This window comes from Peromyscus leucopus, chromosome 7 (genome assembly GCF_004664715.2).
Source record: "Peromyscus leucopus breed LL Stock chromosome 7, UCI_PerLeu_2.1, whole genome shotgun sequence".
In the NCBI taxonomy this organism is placed as follows: domain Eukaryota; kingdom Metazoa; phylum Chordata; class Mammalia; order Rodentia; family Cricetidae; genus Peromyscus; species Peromyscus leucopus.
Window position 1 is genome coordinate 33975338 of NC_051069.1, and position 18830 is coordinate 33994167.

The 18830-nt window shown below is 37.2% G+C and overlaps 2 protein-coding genes and 2 pseudogenes across 2 annotated transcripts; 2 read left to right on the forward strand and 2 right to left on the reverse strand.

Annotated features, from left to right (window-relative positions):
- Positions 1-200: 200 nt before the first annotated feature.
- LOC114691222 (olfactory receptor 149-like) lies at positions 201-3020 on the forward strand. Its single transcript, XM_028866487.1, has 2 exons — positions 201-1109; positions 2847-3020. Exons 1-2 carry the CDS (start codon positions 201-203, stop codon positions 3018-3020), a joined length of 1083 nt encoding a protein of 360 aa, XP_028722320.1.
- Positions 3021-7184: 4164 nt separating this feature from the next.
- On the forward strand, positions 7185-8204 carry LOC114691125 (annotated as a pseudogene).
- Positions 8205-12188: 3984 nt separating this feature from the next.
- On the reverse strand, positions 12189-13118 carry LOC114691248 (olfactory receptor 8D1-like). Its single transcript, XM_028866510.1, has one exon. It carries the CDS (start codon positions 13113-13115, stop codon positions 12189-12191), a length of 927 nt encoding a protein of 308 aa, XP_028722343.1. The 5' UTR covers positions 13116-13118.
- Positions 13119-17551: 4433 nt separating this feature from the next.
- Positions 17552-18473, reverse strand: LOC114691247 (annotated as a pseudogene).
- Positions 18474-18830: the final 357 nt, after the last annotated feature.

Consider the following 18830-nt stretch of genomic DNA (forward strand, 5'->3'; position numbering starts at 1 on the left):
TCTAAAAGCACTTAATTCTAAATTATAATCTAAAACTTTATTTTCTTTATGTTTCATGTAGATCTGCTCCATTAAAGAAGATCAATTGTACAAAATCGAAAAACACTCTTCCACCAGAGAGCATGTCGTTTTGACTTCAGGGTTCATGTCCTGGGGAGCTTGGTCTGTGTTCAGTTTTGAAATCAGATATTCTCAAAACAATGAGGAATCTCTCAGTGGTGACTCAGTTTATCCTGATGGGCATCCCACACACAGAGGGCCTGGAGACCATGCTCTTTGTTCTGTTTTTTTCTTTCTACATCTTTGCTCTGGTGGGGAACCCACTCATACTTCTTGCAATTGTCTCCTCCACTCAGCTTCACACCCCCATGTACTTCTTCCTGTGCCAGCTGTCCGTGTGTGACGTATTTTTCCCTTCAGTGACTTCTCCCAAGATGCTGTACTACCTCTCTGGAAATAGCCGGGCCATTTCCTATGCAGGTTGTGTGTGCCAGCTCTTCTTCTACCATTTCCTGGGTTGTACTGAAGGTTTTCTGTACACAGTGATGGCCTATGACCGCTTTGTGGCCATATGCTACCCTCTAAGGTACCAAATAATCATGAACCACAGAGTGTGTGCCATCCTTGCTTTGGGGACATTATTTTCTGCCTGCATTCAGGCTACGTTTTTAACCACTGTCACCTTCCAGTTGCCCTACTGTGGTCCCAATGAGGTGGCCTATTCTTTCTGTGATATGCTTGTGTTGCTGAAGCTGGCTTGTTCAGACACATCTGCCCAGGAGATGGTGGGGTTCATCAGTGTAGGTCTCATGCCTCTCAGCTGCTTCTTCCTCATCCTCACCTCCTACAGCTGTATCGTCTATTCCATCCTGAAGATCCGCTCTGCTGAAGGCAGACACAAAGCCTTCTCCACCTGCAGTGCCCACCTCACTGCCATACTGCTTTACTTTATGCCTGTGGTCCTCATATACCTAAGGCCAACCACGAGCCCTTGTTTAGACGCAGCCATTCAAGTCTTTAACAACTTGGTTATCCCCATGCTGAATCCTTTGATCTATAGTTTGAGGAATAAGGAAGTAAAAAGTTCTCTGAAGAAAATACTACAGAAAGTAGCCTCCTTACTTGAGAAATGCTAGAGAAAGTATCAGAAACTATTACTTTAAAATCACATTTCCTACAGAAGGTGTTTATTTTGTGTGACAAAGAACATATGTATTACCAGTGCCTCATTTTACAAATGGTTAGGACTTGAATACCAAGAGCAAATCACTAAAGGTTAAGTTACTAATAAATTCCTCTACCAGGAAGAATGATATTTTTCTGAACTTTCTTTTCCTTTTCTTGCCTTAAGATGATCTTCCTATACATAGTTTCTCCACTATCAGTGACATAATTATTTAATTATCTCATCAAATGTCTGCATGGAATATATTTTCATTTCACATTTTAGCAGTTGCTGCAAAAGAAATAAGAGCAAATCAAACAAATGGCTTTGGGAACGTTCTTGTGATTTGAAACCAAAGCAACTGTTTAGTAAAAATGAAAAATAGCCAAGTGTCTCTGGATAGGACCTAATTCAGTTCTCCTGCAGATGAATCATGGTTCTAGTGTGGCACAGCGAAAACATCTGATGGTCTCAGACCTGGAGTAATGAATAAAAGCTTGGAGGTTGCAATCAGGAAGTTTCTGTGAATGGAAGGCTGGCTCCATTGGCTTTTTGACTATTTATTTGGCTGTGGAATCCTCAGCACAAGCAAAAGTCCATGAAAAGTCAAGTCAGCATTTTATTTGTGGCGCTGGATACTCTGTTTACATTCAGGGTGTAGTTTTACTGTTCCTTCTCATAAAATCCTTTCTTTGTTTTTGTTTATTTTTGAGATTATATCTTAATTACAATGTTTCTTTATTCTCTTTCCTCCCTCCAAATATTACCATATGCCCTTACCCACTCTCCTTCAAATTCTTGGCCTCTGTTTTCATTGTTATTGCATACTTATATGTGTTTGTATATACATATATATTCCTAAATATACCCTGTTGAGTTCTTTCTGTAGGTTTGGGGCAGTGTAGGTTTTTCCCATTCAGTTTGCAATGGTAGTCATAATTCTTACTTATAAAAGAGCTTTTATTGAATAAAATAAAGAAGGTGGTAGTATAATTTGCTGCTCATGCAACAAATAAATATTTTGTTGTCCTCAATCCTTTGGACCAAGGATAAGATAGTGAATAGTCAGGAAAGCAGAAGATATGAGAAGTGATGAGTGAGCTAGTACTGACATCAGTGGATGCTGGGGATGTCAAGGCTCTCTATGCCATTCTATATTTACCTAATTACTTAATAAGGGCTCCAAAGGAATTACAAATAATGGAAGTTTCAAATTATTGTTTAGAAAAAACAGAATATTTAGAAAGAGTGACTGTTTTTATTTTCCTCATCACACGTTGCATCAACCTTCATCCCTCAGCACCTTGAGAATAGCAATTTTCTATTGCAATTGTTTTATATTTGATATAAATAAGACAAAAACAAATTCTCACTCAACTTATTAAAGGTATTCCAAAAGCTGATAACTGTATGTTTGTTGTCTTGCTCAATATTTAAATAATTATTTATGTGTATGTGTCTGTGCTAATGTATGTCATATGTCTGTCAGTAATCAGAGAGCAAGGGCAGGAGAGGGCTCAGAAACCTTGGAACTGTAGCTAGAAGTGTTTGGTAGCTTCCCAAGGTGGGTGATGGGAACCTAACTTGGGTCACCTGGGGGAGCAGCAAATACTTTTAAATACTGGGTCATCTCCCACTCTTTTATTCAACACTTTTGTAACTATACCTTCCTATATCTAAGGCTTTAATACTAAATGTCAGAAGAACACATTTCATAATCATGCTATTAAACACTGTTCATGCACACTCACATCACACTTTTTCAGCTCATCTTTCTGCCTTTGGATCTCTGACATATGTAACTAACGGCAATATTTCATTTGTTTCACAATGCTATTGTTTCTCTCCCCAGTAAAACACAAAGAACGCATTAGGAACTCTTTCTATGCGGCTTACTGTTTTACCTAAAAAAAAAACCTCATATTATTTTAAGGAAATTTTAGAGAATATAGAGTATGAAGTTTTGAAATCATACTTTTGACTTTTCGCTTAAGGCAATGACAATTTCCTGTTCCCATCCACTTTGAAATAGCTGTGTGTTGCATTTCTTTATCCTTTCCCTTTCTGGAAACTTGTATGTTTGCACCAGTTTCTCCTAAAGTCTACTTAAACAGGCCATCCTCCTGTGCATGAGAATTTCTGGAAAGAAACTGTGACTAAAGAGGCTGATTAGAACTTCAATGATGTAGAGAGATTGGGACAGTGTGTGTCTAGAGCTAAATTATCCTGGGGTATAGTTAGTTTGCTTAGGATCTGCTTATCAATTTCCTGGCAACTTTTCTGACCATTAGGTAAATCCTTTTCAATGTCTGAGCAGACCCCAAGTATCTACTAACTAAAAAGCTAAATGTGGTGTCATCTATCATCTAAGGTCTATAGTATAGTACTCCTACTTCTACTTTGCTGTGACCCACCTAACTATGTACCCATAAATTCATTTGAAAATCATGTTAATTTATGGCTTTCTTTGTTCTTTTACTCTAAAATTTTTATGAAACTGCTAGCTCTTTGTATCATGAGGTTTGGGAAAACCTAAATCTGTGTTATTGGGCTATGGTTACTCATATTTTGCTCTAGAATAAACCATCTCTTTTATTCTTTTGAGGTCAGAGCTGTCTTTTCATTGACCACAGCTAAGATTATCTAAAACAACTACTTTAAAACAGAAGACTAATTAGCCATACAATTTTAGCTTTCATTCTACCTAGAAGACACATGAACTGCTAACAGCAATGTGTAACACTGAATAATAGCATGGATATTGGTGTTGGTAACTCGTCTAAAAAAAGGGGACAGAAGGAGATATGTTTTTATTTCTCAACCTTGTGCCCAGTAAGTTTTAAGATCCATTTGTATATTATATAAATGCTCACATTACTTGATAAAAGCATTCCTTAGAGTCCATGTTCTCTTCAAATGTGGAAACTGAGTTTTGACAGGAAAGTAACCTTTGCAAAATAACATTAAATCACAGGTATTTTCTTTTTATACTTTATTGATTTTTGTCAAAACACTAGCTGTTAAATAAAGCAATCTGAATTATTAAGAGTTTCTTATATTCATCCATGATTTCTTGTGTACATAGTTTCATGAAATCAAAATACATTCTAGTTCACTAGATAAATAGAAAAAAAAAGTCACAAAAATTGAGGTATTAAGCTATATGAATAGTCAGGTGTATCAATAGATACAGATATGCATATCGTAAGTACACAAACTTGCTAGTATAACAAGTATCATTTGGTGAATATTTTCTACATTACAGCCAATGAGAGTTTCTGATTATCATGAGTACTTAAGGAGCAAGAGGTATTACTATCCAATATTTAGGAAAGTAACGCATAAATATCTGGGAAATTAAATATTTACCAAATGAAGTCATGAAAAATCACTTGTCATATTATAGGTATTTTTATTGTGTTTTCTTTTATTTAATTTTTAATTTTATACTTTAATTATTACATTTCTGCCTTCCATTTCTCACTTCAAGTCCTCCTATCTACCCCTCCCTGATCTTTCAGATTCAGAAGCAAATTCCAGAGATTCACACGAAGTTCCACTAGCACATAATATAAAATACACAAGTCTAGAGAAAAAAATGAAAAACTATGGACATGATTAGATGATTTTGTATACTTTGTTACAATATGTATATATTGATTGACAAATTGGAATCACAAATCACTGATCTCAATTGGTCATTGTATATCTTACATTGTACAAGTTCATGGATTCACTTGTTAGTATTTTGTTAAATGCTGTTTCTGATAATGATAAATTAGGTTCTTTCAAAATGATGAAGTCAGATTAGTCTCTGCCTTCTTCTTACTATCCAGAAATCCTTTACAGCTACAAGCCCAACAGGAAGTGAACTATAAGTTTACAATAATCCCCTTAGCCATGCAAGTCATAAATGTTTGAGCATAACTTAGAGATCTATACCACCAGCCACATTTCTGGATCAAAGCCTAAACATTCTTGTAGTGGGTAGCCATTCCAGCTTGGTTCTGGAAGTTCCAACCCCATTGAGACTCTGGCAACTGTCATGCCTACGAGGCGGGGCAAGGGGAGGCGCCGGGGGACCCGAGAGCTGCATGGGTCAGCGCTCTCTCTGGGCGCTCTCTCGGTGCCGGGACACTGATCGGTGCAGATTGACTGTGCAGAGCTCTGGAGAACACCGCTGGACTGCGTTACACCTTCCCCAGACCCTGTGACCTACCCATTACTTAATTTGTGAGTTACGCCATTAAATAAATATCCTTTTAACTACGTGGAGTGGCCAAAATAATTTCTCCAATACATTCTAATCTAAGCTTTGCAGGAAGAGTTGCATGGGGATGCCATGCTTTATAAAAATAACCCCACATTTTCCCCTCCGCACTTGCATTCAGTTCATTAGTTTTTGTAGTAAAGGGATACCCACATGTTGCCTAGTTATGTTAGAAGATCCACCCATAAATTTTCAGTCCTATAACTTTATTTATTTCTTTATTTATTTTGGTACGTAAGTTACATCTCAGAGTTATCACCTTTCAGTCAAGAACCTTGCCTTTTCGTTTTTTGCCTTTTATTTTATTTTACAATACCATTCAGTTCTACATATCAGCCACGGATTCCCTTGTTCGCCCCCCTCCTGCCCCCCTCCCCTCTCTCCAACCCATCCCCCATTCCCACCATCTCCAGGACAAAGCCTCCCCTGAGGACTGAGATCAACCTGGTAGACTCAGTCCAGGCAGGTCCAGTCCCCTCCTCCCAGACTGAGCCAAGCGTCCCTGCGTAGGCCCAGGTTTCAAACAGCCAACTCATGCAATGAGCACAGGACCTGGTACCACTGCCTAGATGCCTCCCAAACAGATCAAGCCAATCATCTGTCTCACCTATTCAGAGGGCCTGATGCAGTTGGGGGCCCCTCAGCCTTTGGTTCATAGTTCATGTGTTTCCATTCATTGGCTATTTGTCCCTGTGCTTTATCCAACCTTGATTTCAACAATTCTCGCTCATATAAACCCTCCTCTTTCTCGCTAATCGGACTACTGGAGCTCCACCCGGGGCCTAGCCGTGGATGTCTGCATCCAGATTCCTCAGTCCTTGGATGGGGTTTCTGGCATGACTATTATGGTATTTGGCTATCCCATCACCAGAGTAGGTCAGTTCCGGCTGTCTCTCTACCATTGCCAGCAGTCTATTGTGGGGGTATCATTGCGGATTTCTGTGGGCCCCTTTAGCACTTTGCTTCTTCCTATTCTCATGTGGTCTTCATTTATCATGGTCTCTTATTTCTTGTTCTCCCTCTCTGTTCTTGATCCAGCTAGGGCCAGATCTCTGGACCTCATGGGTCTCTTTAGGGAGAGGTCCTTGATGAGAGAACATAAACATGCCCCCCCACCTCAGGAAAAGCTACTCTAAGCTGTGACTATGGGATGGGGCCTAGAGCCTGAGCGCAAGAACTCCAGAAATTGAGTCCTCACAGGCCAAAAGACAGTAGCAGCCAGCCCCCACTCTGAAGAGTCAAACATGCCCATTGCCATTGCATTCCTTCTATCCATCTGTCACACCCACTCTGTCCTTTTATCCACTGTGCTTGGAGTTGGTCCACACAGACACCATAGTGGCCACTTGGTCTTCCAGTTCTCACTGGGTTCAGAGACCATGGAGAATCCCATAGTCCGAGGTGTCAGGATGGCCGAGTGGTCTAAGGCGCCAGACTCAAGGCAACAGTCCTATAATTTTAATTCACCCTTCACACATATCAGAAGAACAATGAGAAGGAAAGAAGCAGAATCTCTCCTATGAATTGGGTTCTCTTTGGGAGTTTATTTCTTTTCCCATATCTGCTTCCATTTACTTTGGAAAGTACTTAAAAAATGTTTTCTACCTAACATCTTTCAATTTTAGTCTTTGGCAAATCAAGTTCATAGTGACTATTGTCCAACTCAACTGAAGTCCCCAATTATAGTCTTCATGTTTTATCTCCATATAGATCTACTCTTAAAATATATGTTTCATTAAAACCATAAGCATGAGAAAACTCCTTGGTTTGACTTCAGTGTTTATATCCTCAAGGTCTGTGTTCTGCTTTGAAGTCAATCTCACAGCTATGAGGAATCTCTCTGTAGTGACTCAGTTCTTTTCAGCATCTGTGCACAGAGGGTCTGGAGACCACACTCTCTTTCCTGTTTTTTTTTTTTTTTTTTTTTTTGTCTTTCTACACCTTCATCCTGGTGGGAACCTGCTCATACTTCTTGCAATTGTATCTTCTACTAGGCTTCACCCACCCATGTACTTCTTCCTGTGCCAGTTGTCTATGTGTGGCACATTTTCCCTTCACTGACCTCTACCAAGATGCTCTTCTACCTCTCAGGAAAGAGCTGAGTCTTCTCCTATGCATGCTGTATGTGCCAACTCTTCTTCTATTACTTCCTGGGTTGAACTGAGGGTTTTCTGTACACATTGATGGCCTATGACTTCTTTGTGGCCATATGCCATCCTCTAAGGCACTCAGAAATCATGAATCACAGAGTATGTAACATCCTGACCACAGGGACATCATTTTTTGGCTGCATCCAGGCTACCTTTCTGACCATTCTCACTTTCCAGCTGCCCTACTCTGGTCCCAATGAGGTGGACTATTACTTCTGTGATGTCCCTGCTATGCTAAAACTGGCTTGTGCAGGCACATCAGCCCTGGAGATGGTGGGCATCATCAGCAATGCCTCTCAGCTGCTTTCTCCTCGTCCTCACCTCCTACAGATGTATCCTCTGCTCCATTCTGCAAATCTGATTTGCTGAGGGGAGGCAGAGAGCCTCCTCCACCTGCAGTGCCCATCTTACTGCCACCCTCCTCACCTTTATGACAGTGGTTCTCATGTACCTCCAGCATACCCCTAATTCCTGGCTTAATGTAGCTGTGCAGATCTTGAATAACCTGGTCACACCCATGCTGAATCCTTTGATCTATAGCCTGAGAAAGAAAGAAGTAAAATGTTCTCTGAAGAAAGTACTACAGCAAGTGCCAATTCTGTCTAAGAAAAGGGCTTAGATCCTAATACTGCATCTTTAAAAGTCATTCCTTTTAGTGAAATGGGTAATGTAGATATCACTACTACTTTAAAGACCTGAAGATCAAGGACAAATTATTCAAGGTGAACTAATAAATTATTTAATCTTCAAGAGCAGTCTCTTTCCAGTTAGCAAAATATCTTAATTTTTCCTTTACTTTGCCTAGTTTATGCTATTATTTATACAACTGCTTTTCTTTTACTATTTCCTTAATGTACTCTTTCTTCATGAACACATGACTTTCTAATATCTCCCTAAATATCTGCAATAAATAAGCTCCCATTTCAATGTCCTGGGGTTCTTGATAGAAATAGAAACATTTCAATCACATGGTGCTGTCTTCCGTTTGTGACTTCTGAAACCTAATGTAGTTAGATATTTTAATGGCATAGTAAAATGACAATTATAAGTTCTCTTCCAAGATCCATGGCTTTACTATGTCTATGTAATAGCAATTAATGAAAAATAAAGGCCAGAAATTAGAAAGAGGTTGAGGAGGAGTACATAGAAGGTTTGGAGGGAGAACAGGGACTTGGGAAAGGATGTAATTAAAATATAATTTCAAAAAAGTAAAATAAATATTTCCCCAAAACCATTTATTTAAAGAAGAAATATGATAGAAACAATATTTTCTATTTTATTGAGCACATAAACGTTTATGGATTGCTTGGTCATTAGATTGTATAGTGAGAGGGAAACAAAGTGCTAATTAGTGAAGTGTTGGGGAACGAGTACTGGCACTCTGTGGATCCTAGAGATAGCAAGGCCTGGGCTAAGGCCATCATGTCCTAGTCACTTCATTTAAGCCCCAAATAAAATGACTTGATTTTGTACCATGTACAAAGAACACAATGTGTATAGTAGGTAGAAGAAGGGATTCATTTTACTTTTCCTGTCACAATATAGGAGCATTATTTATCCCTCAGTAACTTGGATATAACAATAGTTTCCCTTAAATAATTTTTAAAATTTTGTTATATTTTCCTTAAAAATTTAGATGAAGGCTTTGTAATACATCAAGCCTTTAATCTAGATCTCACATTTGCTGCTTTTCTCCAGCACTTAAATTCCTCCCAATTTTGTATGAATAAGAATTCTTATGAAATTTTTTCTTATGTAAATATTAATGTATCTCTTATAACATAACAGAGTCATCATTGTTACTGATAGTATATTTATTCATAATGCAGGAGAATAAATCTTGATTGACATTAATGATAACAAATTATATCCACAGCCATTAGTGCAGCAGAGATGAGTGGACTCCTGTAAGTGAACCACTGTCTGCTTGTATTTTTAATCAATATTATCTTTAAGAACAGAACTGATAGAATGAAATTAATGAACAATAAGCACATGAAAACATATTTTGTATTTTTTATCACTGGTGACAGCAAGTTCAAAAGCATAAAATATCCATACATTCAAACTGTTAAAATTAAAATATAAACATGAAATTGGGTTTTGGCTTTAAAATAGACCAACTGCAACTCTTATTTATAACCATTAAATGTTTAAGTTTTACCTCATTCAGAAGTAGATGTGCAGGTGTATGAATGGCTAAGAGTTTAACATAGTAGACAATTAACATAATTTACAAATATTTCAGCTAGATATTATTTACATTAACATATATGTTCATAATAGCATAGAATTGATAATAACTTTATTTGTAAAAGACTAAAAGACCTTGAGTGATCAACAATAACTAAGTGATAGATGGTGATAAATCCATACAGTAGGTATTCAAAACAATAAAAATGGGATTATTGATAAATATTTAAATTAATAACTTGTATAAAGCGAAGCTAAGAATATGTTAATAAAATATCCATTTTCATGAAATTATAGGACTGCCAATCCACTGAGACCATGTGAAAATCAGCTTTCGTCTTTGGGCAGTGGTCAAAATTCATGACTATAATCAACTATTTTTTTATTTTGACTGCCGCAATAGTTCCAAAATTAATAAATGTGTCAAAGGTAATCTTCGCCCTTCTTACATATGTGCAGTTTCAGGTAATTAAACTTGTTTCAATACATTTTGTATGATGGTATATTTCACAAACATAAAAAAATTAATGGCTATATACATAAAAATTAATTTGGGGATTTTGTTAGTGTGTTGTCAAATTTGTAAATTAAATGTAAAAACTAGTACCTTTGTTGATTCATTCTATTCAAGAATTAAGTTTTTACTTGTTCAACTCTATTTTTGGACATTTTAGGAGTAATTGAGAGTTTGTCTAGGGAAGATCTTCACTCATTTTGTTCAATTCCTGCACCTATATTCTGTTTCCTCATTACTCTACCAGCAGGGTTTATGTCTTGTAGCTGGATATATTTCATACTGAATTCTGAATGTTCATTTATCTCTCAATCACTTACTGAAATTTTAGGTTAGTTTTATCACCGATTTCTTAGAAATTTTGTAGTATGATCTTATATTGTCTGCAGTTAAAGATAACTGTTTTCCTCCTTTCCTGATTGTTATACTCCTAGGGTATTTCTTATATCACAGCTAATTGAATTTATATCTAATAATACATAATGATGGTCTGGGAACACACTTCCTTTATATTGACTCATGGTAATCAGGAGACAAATGGAAATCAAGTGATCTCACATACTCTGAATAGAAAAATGTTAAAATATATTGAGCATAACTGCTAACTGAATATGCCAATCTTTTCTGCTGCTGTTTTTCTTTTTCAGTTTCTCTTGATTATCTTGTACATTTGTCTCATCCTGTCAAGGATTAATGGATGGACCGGAATCCAATCCATGTTTCTGAATCTTCCATATTAGTGAGCAGTCCAGTACCTCTCACATTGATTTTTTTTAAATAAAATTTATACCTTGATTGTTCTGTACATGTGTACCATATGCATTTTACATTTTGATTATTTTTAACTCTAGCCTCTTTCTTCTCCCTCCTTCTCATGTCTACTCCCTTTCCCATGCTAATCCCCCTTTTACATTATAGTGTATTGATTTCGATCCCTTGTTTATGACTAGGAACATCTGTATCTATGGAATTAGAACTCTGCATTGGAGTCTGGTGGGAACAGGGGTGATACAAATGAAGACAGTGACTCCCCAACTCCCAGATCCCATCAGGAGTTCTATGAGGAAATTTATGACTAATGATTTTCTAAATAGACATAATTCCAAACTGCATTCTAAATATGTTTATACCTTTAGGCAAAAAACCCTCCCCTTAATACTAATGAGAGAAGTTTCCATTTACACCTAACAGTGGTTAATAGAGACTCAAAGTTGCCTGGGATGGTGAGAATAATTGATAGATAAGATATGAAGCCTAAACAAGTCATTTGTACTACTACACCCCCTAAGGCTCAAGAAACATTTCAGATGAGGGACAAAAGGAATGTAAGCAGTATAAGATAGGGAGAAAGGCAGTCAAAGTATATCCTGTATAAACGCAATCATTGTACTCATGAACTAAAAGAACCTATGACTGCTCCTACTGAGCCTAGACAAGAGAGACCCATTCATAGTTATTCATGGATAGTGGAAGGGTTCATGGGTCCACACCCCTTACTGTTGAATTAAAAACAGAAAAAGGTTTCAATAAGCAACTACTGATCATTCAAAGAGGAGACTAATGTTAGAAACAAATAAATTATTGTTTCATTTATATGAAAGAAAATGATCAGTTTTCCTGTAAAAAGCACTAATACATACCCTACAAAATCATCTTCTATTTTATTGAAATATTGAAACAACAATATATTGTAAAGCTTTGTCAAAACTGTATATGGATACTGCATGTATATCTATGGCATAGAACTTAACTGGTATACAGGATGCTCTGAGATAAATCCCATAATGACAAACTCAGATACATTATATATTATGAGAGAAATAAAAATGAATAGAAATAACATACGTTGATTAGAACAATTCTCTTCTCCCATCTATCCTTTGCCAAATGTAAGACTTATCTCCTCACCAAGAATCTACCCAAGGCTTTCTTCACATCTTTGTTCCTCAAACTATATATTAATGGGTTCAGTACAGGGATCACTGTGGTATAAAATACAGAAGAAACCTTCTCTTTCTCTAGAGAGGTACTTGAAGAAGGCTTGAAGTACATAAAGGTGATAGACCCAAAGAAGATTCCCACAGCCATGAGGTGAGAGCTGCAGGTTCCAAAGGCTTTGGACCGGCCCTCTGATGACCTGATGCGAAGGATGCTGCAGAAGATGAAGACATAGGAGATGGTCACAGCTAGGGTGGGCACCAAGGTGTTGATTCCTCCAATGATAAATAGGAGAAGCTCATTTAGGTGTGTGTTAGAGCAGGAGAGGTTGAGGAGGGGGAGAACATCACAGAAGTAATGGCTTATGGTGTGGGTTTTGCAAAAGCTCAGTTTCATCATAGCACTTGTATGTGCAATGGCAGACAAAAGGCCTAGGATGAAGGAAATCAGAACTAACAGTGAGCAGAGTCTAGAAGACATGATCACATTATACAGCAATGGTTTACAGATGGCCACATAACGATCATATGCCATGGCAGTCAGGAGGTAACCCTCAGCCACCACAAGGATCACAAAGAAAAAGAGCTGGGCCATGCATTCAGAGTAAAAGATCAAGTTTTTCTTCCCAAGAAAGTTCACCAGCATTTTGGGTGTAATGACAGTGGAATAGCAGAGATCAACGAAGGATAAGCTGCTGAGGAAATAATACATGGGAGTGTGCAGCAGAGGGCTGACTGTGATGAGCAGGATCATGCCCAGGTTTCCCACAACTGTTACCACATAGATTCCCAGGAACAGGAGGAAAAGGGGCAGCAGGAGCTCAGGCTGCTGGGTTAATCCCACCAATACAAACACAGTTGCAGTAGAATGATTTCCCATGCTCATCCTTTGAAGATTTCTGTGGTAGTCCAAAGATAAAAAATAAAAAAGTTTACTATCATACCAGCATGAACATGCCAAATTTCATATGCAACTAAAAATTACATGCAGAATCCTTTACTCCTCTTCCAAATGTAACCGAAACTTTAAAGAGAGATTAGAAAATTGCCAATGCATTCTTTTCATCCATGGACCATGGACCACTAATTATTTCCTCTAACTTTCATAGGCATATCTGATGGTATCAGCAAAAGTTGTAAAGCCAGCACAGCTGCTTGACAAAGACCCAGTAAGGCTGAGCCCCTAAAGTTACCTCTGCCTTACACAGAGACTTATATTGATAGGCAAAGAATTACATAGTAAGATGATAAAAAGAATGAGATGTCAGGACTTCCCTTTTTTAGGAAAGTTAGCTCATGCAGAGGTACTGTGATGTCATATTACCAAAGAACAATAGAATGCCAGGATTAGACATATAAACAAATCATATAAAGATATAAAATGTAAATGTTACAGAAATTGAACAGTAACTGAAGCAGCTTTGACCTGAGGATTCTTCTTGGGTGCTCTGACCATTAAGAGTTAATAATACACTGTTTGGGACATGGTAATCAGCCTGAGCTGGCTTGGAGATTTTGTTTTAGTCTAGCATCCTTGGAGCCACAAAAGCTACTAGCATGAGAACTGGATGTCATATGCATTTAAATTTATAAAAATTGGGTTATAGGATTGATTAGTAAAAATGCTTATAAAAGATTACTGTTTATCAATGATGATTAAACTTGAGGTAAAATGGTTGTAAAAGGTAACCCTGTTTTGTCATGGTTTATCAATGATGACTAAAAGATATGCAAGAGGAAGTAAAACACTGTTCAAAAAATGATATTGTCTGTTTTGGAGCAACATTAATCTATCCCTGCTTACTGAATTCTGTATATATAAAGAAACACTCTGGCTGCTAGTCAGTCAGACTGCAAGAATCTTCCAGCCACTATGCCTGACTCACTTCTTCCCTCAATGACATGTTACATCCTCTCAGGACCTTTCAACTGCTGGGGCGCCACCAAGGAGGTCAGAAAGAAACAAAAAAGGACTATTTGGGGTGGATTGATTAATGATCTCTCTCCTCATTGTCTGAGATGCCTCCTTCAGCATAAACAAATAAGCAGCAATTTATGTTTACCAAGGGATGGTATATTTAAGGTTGGATTTACCCTTGATTTCTTTCTCTTGCAGATATGTACAGGTTAGTGTGCAAGATACAGAGTCAGTAATAAATACATCCAATTGAAGTTCTTTAGGGAATCAAATGACTCAGAGACATGAAAATTCCTGTGAGGTTCTCTGGACCATGACTGGTTAAATTTGGACTTGAAATCATTTCCTCAGATTGTGTGTCCCAGCCATAAAAAATATCAAGAAAGGATGACAGTAAAAGAGACAGGAAGACATCATCTACTGGAAAGAATACTGAAACAACCACTCTGTGTGAGTGAACATGGTTGTTATGCCAGCTCTTCCTTTCTGAGTTATAAAACTTGTCATAAACGAAACTGAGCACTCACCTCGGTCTTTCAGAGAAAGCAAGGTTCTTAGAAATTACTTGGTTTCTTTTGCACGTAGCAGATAAATTATATGATATTCAAATTAATGCCCCCTGTCCTGCTTTCTTACATACATTAGTGTCAATGGCTGACAAACTACCAGTGTTCTGAAGCATACCACCTCTATCTTCCCAGGACCAATAATCATGAGCATAGTGTGATATGGAGCTTTTATGTGATGCTCCTGAGACTTTAGATTTATTAGGGATACAAAACATTCATAGGTATATAAATTCCCTAGAGGCCCCAACATTTAAGAACAACCTGCAAGAATGCTTCTTGGCCTCCTGTTACCATTGTCCCAAGAGTAATAATGACAGTTGGAAAGAAAGTCCTTGTTATGTATTAACAAGTTATCTATAAAATGCAAAATTAAATCAGATATCAATTGCTGGTTCTTGTCTAAGATTTTATTGATTTTTTATACAGAAATGAATTTCTTTTGTTTAGCTTTGAGTAACTAAAAACAAAAAAGAAAAGCAAACAAACACACAAGAAACTATTTATACTTTATTTGAATGGTCTTAAGGGAGGCACTTTATCTATGAGGAGGAACTAAACAAGTTCTTAGGCAGTCAATGCTGGGTCAGACATACATGCTATCCCTCAGGTGAAGCCCAAGCCACTGTACTTTTGAAGGTTTTTCTTCAGAAATATGTCAGAGATTTGTTACTCCACCATTAGACACAAAATTCCTCTCTTACCTCCTTAAGTCATAGCTTTTGATGTTGTTGTTTGTTTTGGGGGTAGAATTTTGGGATAGTCCAAGGACTCAAATATGCAGTTCTCATGACTCAGTATCCAGGTGTTTGGGTCGCATCAGCCTTAGTGCTTTGATTCATTTTTTTTTACAGTTAATGAAAAAATATTTTCCTATCCAATATATCCTGATTAGTGTGTTTCCCTTTCCTCAACTCCTCACAGTTCTTCCCATCTCCTCTCCCATCTGGACTCTTTCTGTCTCTCATTAGAAAACAAACAGGCTTCTAAGGAATAATAATAAAATAAAATAAGATTGAAAAACATTGGAATAAGACAAAATAAACAAAAAGAAGGAAAAGAGCCTCCCAAAGATGCAAGGAACAGATATAGATGCAGAGACTCACTCATGTGCATGCTCAAGAATCCTATAAAAACACTAAACTAGAAGCCATAATATACTGCAAACAAACTGTAGGGTAAAAAAAAGAGAAAAATCTCTCTCTCTGTCTCTCTGCCTCTCTGTCTCTCCTCCTCCCTCTCTCTCCTTATAAATATATGTGTGTTTATGTATATATTAAAAATACATAGGTACATTTTATAGTATAACATATTATATATGTATGTATAAAAACAAATATTAAAAAAGCCTTAACAGTACATTATGAGAAAAAGACCCCAGAGGTGCCAGTGAGTGCCATTTTTTTCCAGTTTTCCACTGCTGGGCAGGTTATTTACTTCCCCAGTGAGACTCCCTTGGAGAAGACCAAATTTTCATTTATAAGTGGTTGTCAATTGGAGACAGCTTCTGGGTTAGGGACAGGGCATGTGTCCACTTCTCTTTTCAGCTCTAGGATACCATCTGTTACAGACTTCTGCAGGCACAGAGCATACTGTCTCTGTCTCTATGAGTTCATTTGGGAGCTGATCCTGTTGATTCAGAGGGCCTCATTTTCCTGGAGTTCTCCATCCCCTTTGGATTTTCTGCTCTTTCTGCCTCCTCTTCCACTTCCAGAATGCTTTCCTAATACAGTGTTCTATTCAGTGTAAAGAGACATTTACCGATGTAGCTTTTTCTCAGTTAACTTATAGAATTATTCAGTCTTAAATATCTTTTTATTTATAAGAAAACTGATTAAATTTAACCACTCTTTACATGTACTTTTTTATAGTAAAAACAATTTGATGAGGTTGAAAAACTGCTATATCCTCACATGAAGCATTATAAAGGCTGAAAGACAACAGATGGCAAACAAGCAGCATGAATTATAAGTATTCGTCATTGTAAATGAAGGATGAATTTCAGTGGATGATTTCAGTTTATCTCAATTTAAAACTTATAGGTATACAGTGAGTTTTCAATTTGAGGACATCATGATGTTTTTTTCCAATTTCACGTTTCCATGGCATTATTATCTTGTCTATTCAGTGATCTTTCTTCAAGCACTTTGGCTCTTTTAGCCAACACACAGCTTACATTAGGATGCTACCTTGACCTCTGATTGTAAAGTTGTTGTAATGATTTCCTTAAATGTAGTGGCTGAAATTTACAGGAACTTGTTAAGCTACAATTCTAGAGCCATGTTTAAAATTAGATTTAGCCTACCTAAACTGATGCTTAAATTGCAACTCACTCCTCTTAGACATTCCAAAAGAAGAGCTATACAAATAGTTCTGAGGTTCTTGAAGCTCCTGGAATGCCTTGGTTTGTGTGTGTGTGTGTGTGTGTGTGTGTGTGTGTGTGTGTGTGTGTATCACTCCAGTCTCTATCTTGTGACCATAAAGGGACAAGTATGTGTATAAATAAGTTCATGTTTCCAATACACAAGAAGATCTTTCTTCAAACATAGCTATGCTATCTCTACTGTATAGCAAGTGAGAGCAGTATTTGTATTATAATCAAAATAGTTCAGTGTGTTTAAACCCTTCCTCTTCCATCAGTTTCTAATCCTTTGCTACATTTACAACATTGCCCTATCTATCAGTAAATTATCTTGTTTGATAATCTACAAAAATATCTCAGACATTGTCAAACATAAAATAAGCATTTCTCAAGTAATGAAGACTAATTTTCTCTGGAGAAAAAAAATACAAAGAAATGATGATAACTTCTCAGTTTTCATTTTTTTTCTCTCAATTTTAGGATGACTGCCTTACCCCAATTGCCCTTTTTGATGCATTCTTTACATCCTTGTTCCTCAGGCTGTACATTAGGGGATTCAGCATTGGGATCACTGTGGTATAGAACACAGAGGACACTTTCTCCTCTTCCGTATTATTACTGGAAGGTGATTTGAAATGCATCAATGTTATAGACACAAAGAAGATTCCCACAGCCATAATATGGGAACTACAGGTGCCAAAGGCTTTGGAACATTCTCCACTGGATCTGATGCAAGAATACTAGTTAGGATAAATGCATAAGACATGATGATAGCCATTGTTGGCACTAGAGTATCAATTCCACCAATAATAAATAGCACTATCCCATTGATATGGGTGATGGAGCAAGACAGAGACAACAAAAACAGAACACCACAAAAATAATGGCTGACAATAAATGACCCACAGAAGGACAACATTGTCATACATGTGGTATGGACAGTATCCCCAAACAAACCCAGTGAGTTTACCAAAACCATCATTATGGAACAGACTCTTTGGGACATGGCAATATTGTAAAGCACTGGGCTCCAGATGGTAATGTAGACTTCATGGACCATGGCTTTTATTAGAAAGCCTTCTTGCTTGACAAAAGTGAGGAAGAAGTAAAGCTGAGTTATAAACTTCAAAATGGAGATGTTCTTCACAATATAAAATTGACTAACATCTTAAGAATAATGACAGAGGTGTAGGAGAGGTCAATGAAGAATAAATGATTGTGAAAAAAATACATTGGAGAATAAAGTTAACAACTGATGGTGATCAAAAGTATCATGCCCAAGTTTCCCATCATGGTGGTCATGTATGTTTCAAGAAACAAGAGAAACAATAGGAGCTGAAGCTCTGTTCATATCATTAGCCCTTCAAGGATGAAGTCAGTCATTGAAGAGTGGCTCATAGTAGGTTTTGTTTTTCAACAAAATACCATCTATTAGAAGAAGGGAGAGAAAGTGTTGATAATCACTCTCATTCTCATTTTCCTGATTTCTCTTTTGATGGATTCCACCTCTGGTAGCCTCATTTTCTTCATACTTTTGCACTCCAAAGATCTTTTCTAAATTATTTTATTTTATAAAATTATAAGGATATCATTTCCCTTTCCTCCCTGAAAACACTTCCTTAGTATTCTCCTTGCTCTATTTCAAACTTATAACCACCTTGTCATTAATTATTGTCACAGGTGTATATGAATATGTTTATATATGTATAGTCATTATTCAGACCTGCTCAGTCTGTATTACGCTGCTCAGATGTA

Excerpts from the sequence above, each read along its gene's own strand:
- LOC114691222 (XM_028866487.1), top strand. The coding sequence starts at position 201 with ATGAGGAATCTCTCAGTGGTGACTCAGTTTATCCTGATGGGCATCCCA. Across the intron at positions 1,110-2,846 it reads TGAAGAAAATACTACAGAAA|GCTTTAATACTAAATGTCAG; the intron begins GTAGCCTCCTTA and ends CCTATATCTAAG.
- LOC114691248 (XM_028866510.1), bottom strand. The coding sequence starts at position 13,115 with ATGAGCATGGGAAATCATTCTACTGCAACTGTGTTTGTATTGGTGGGA.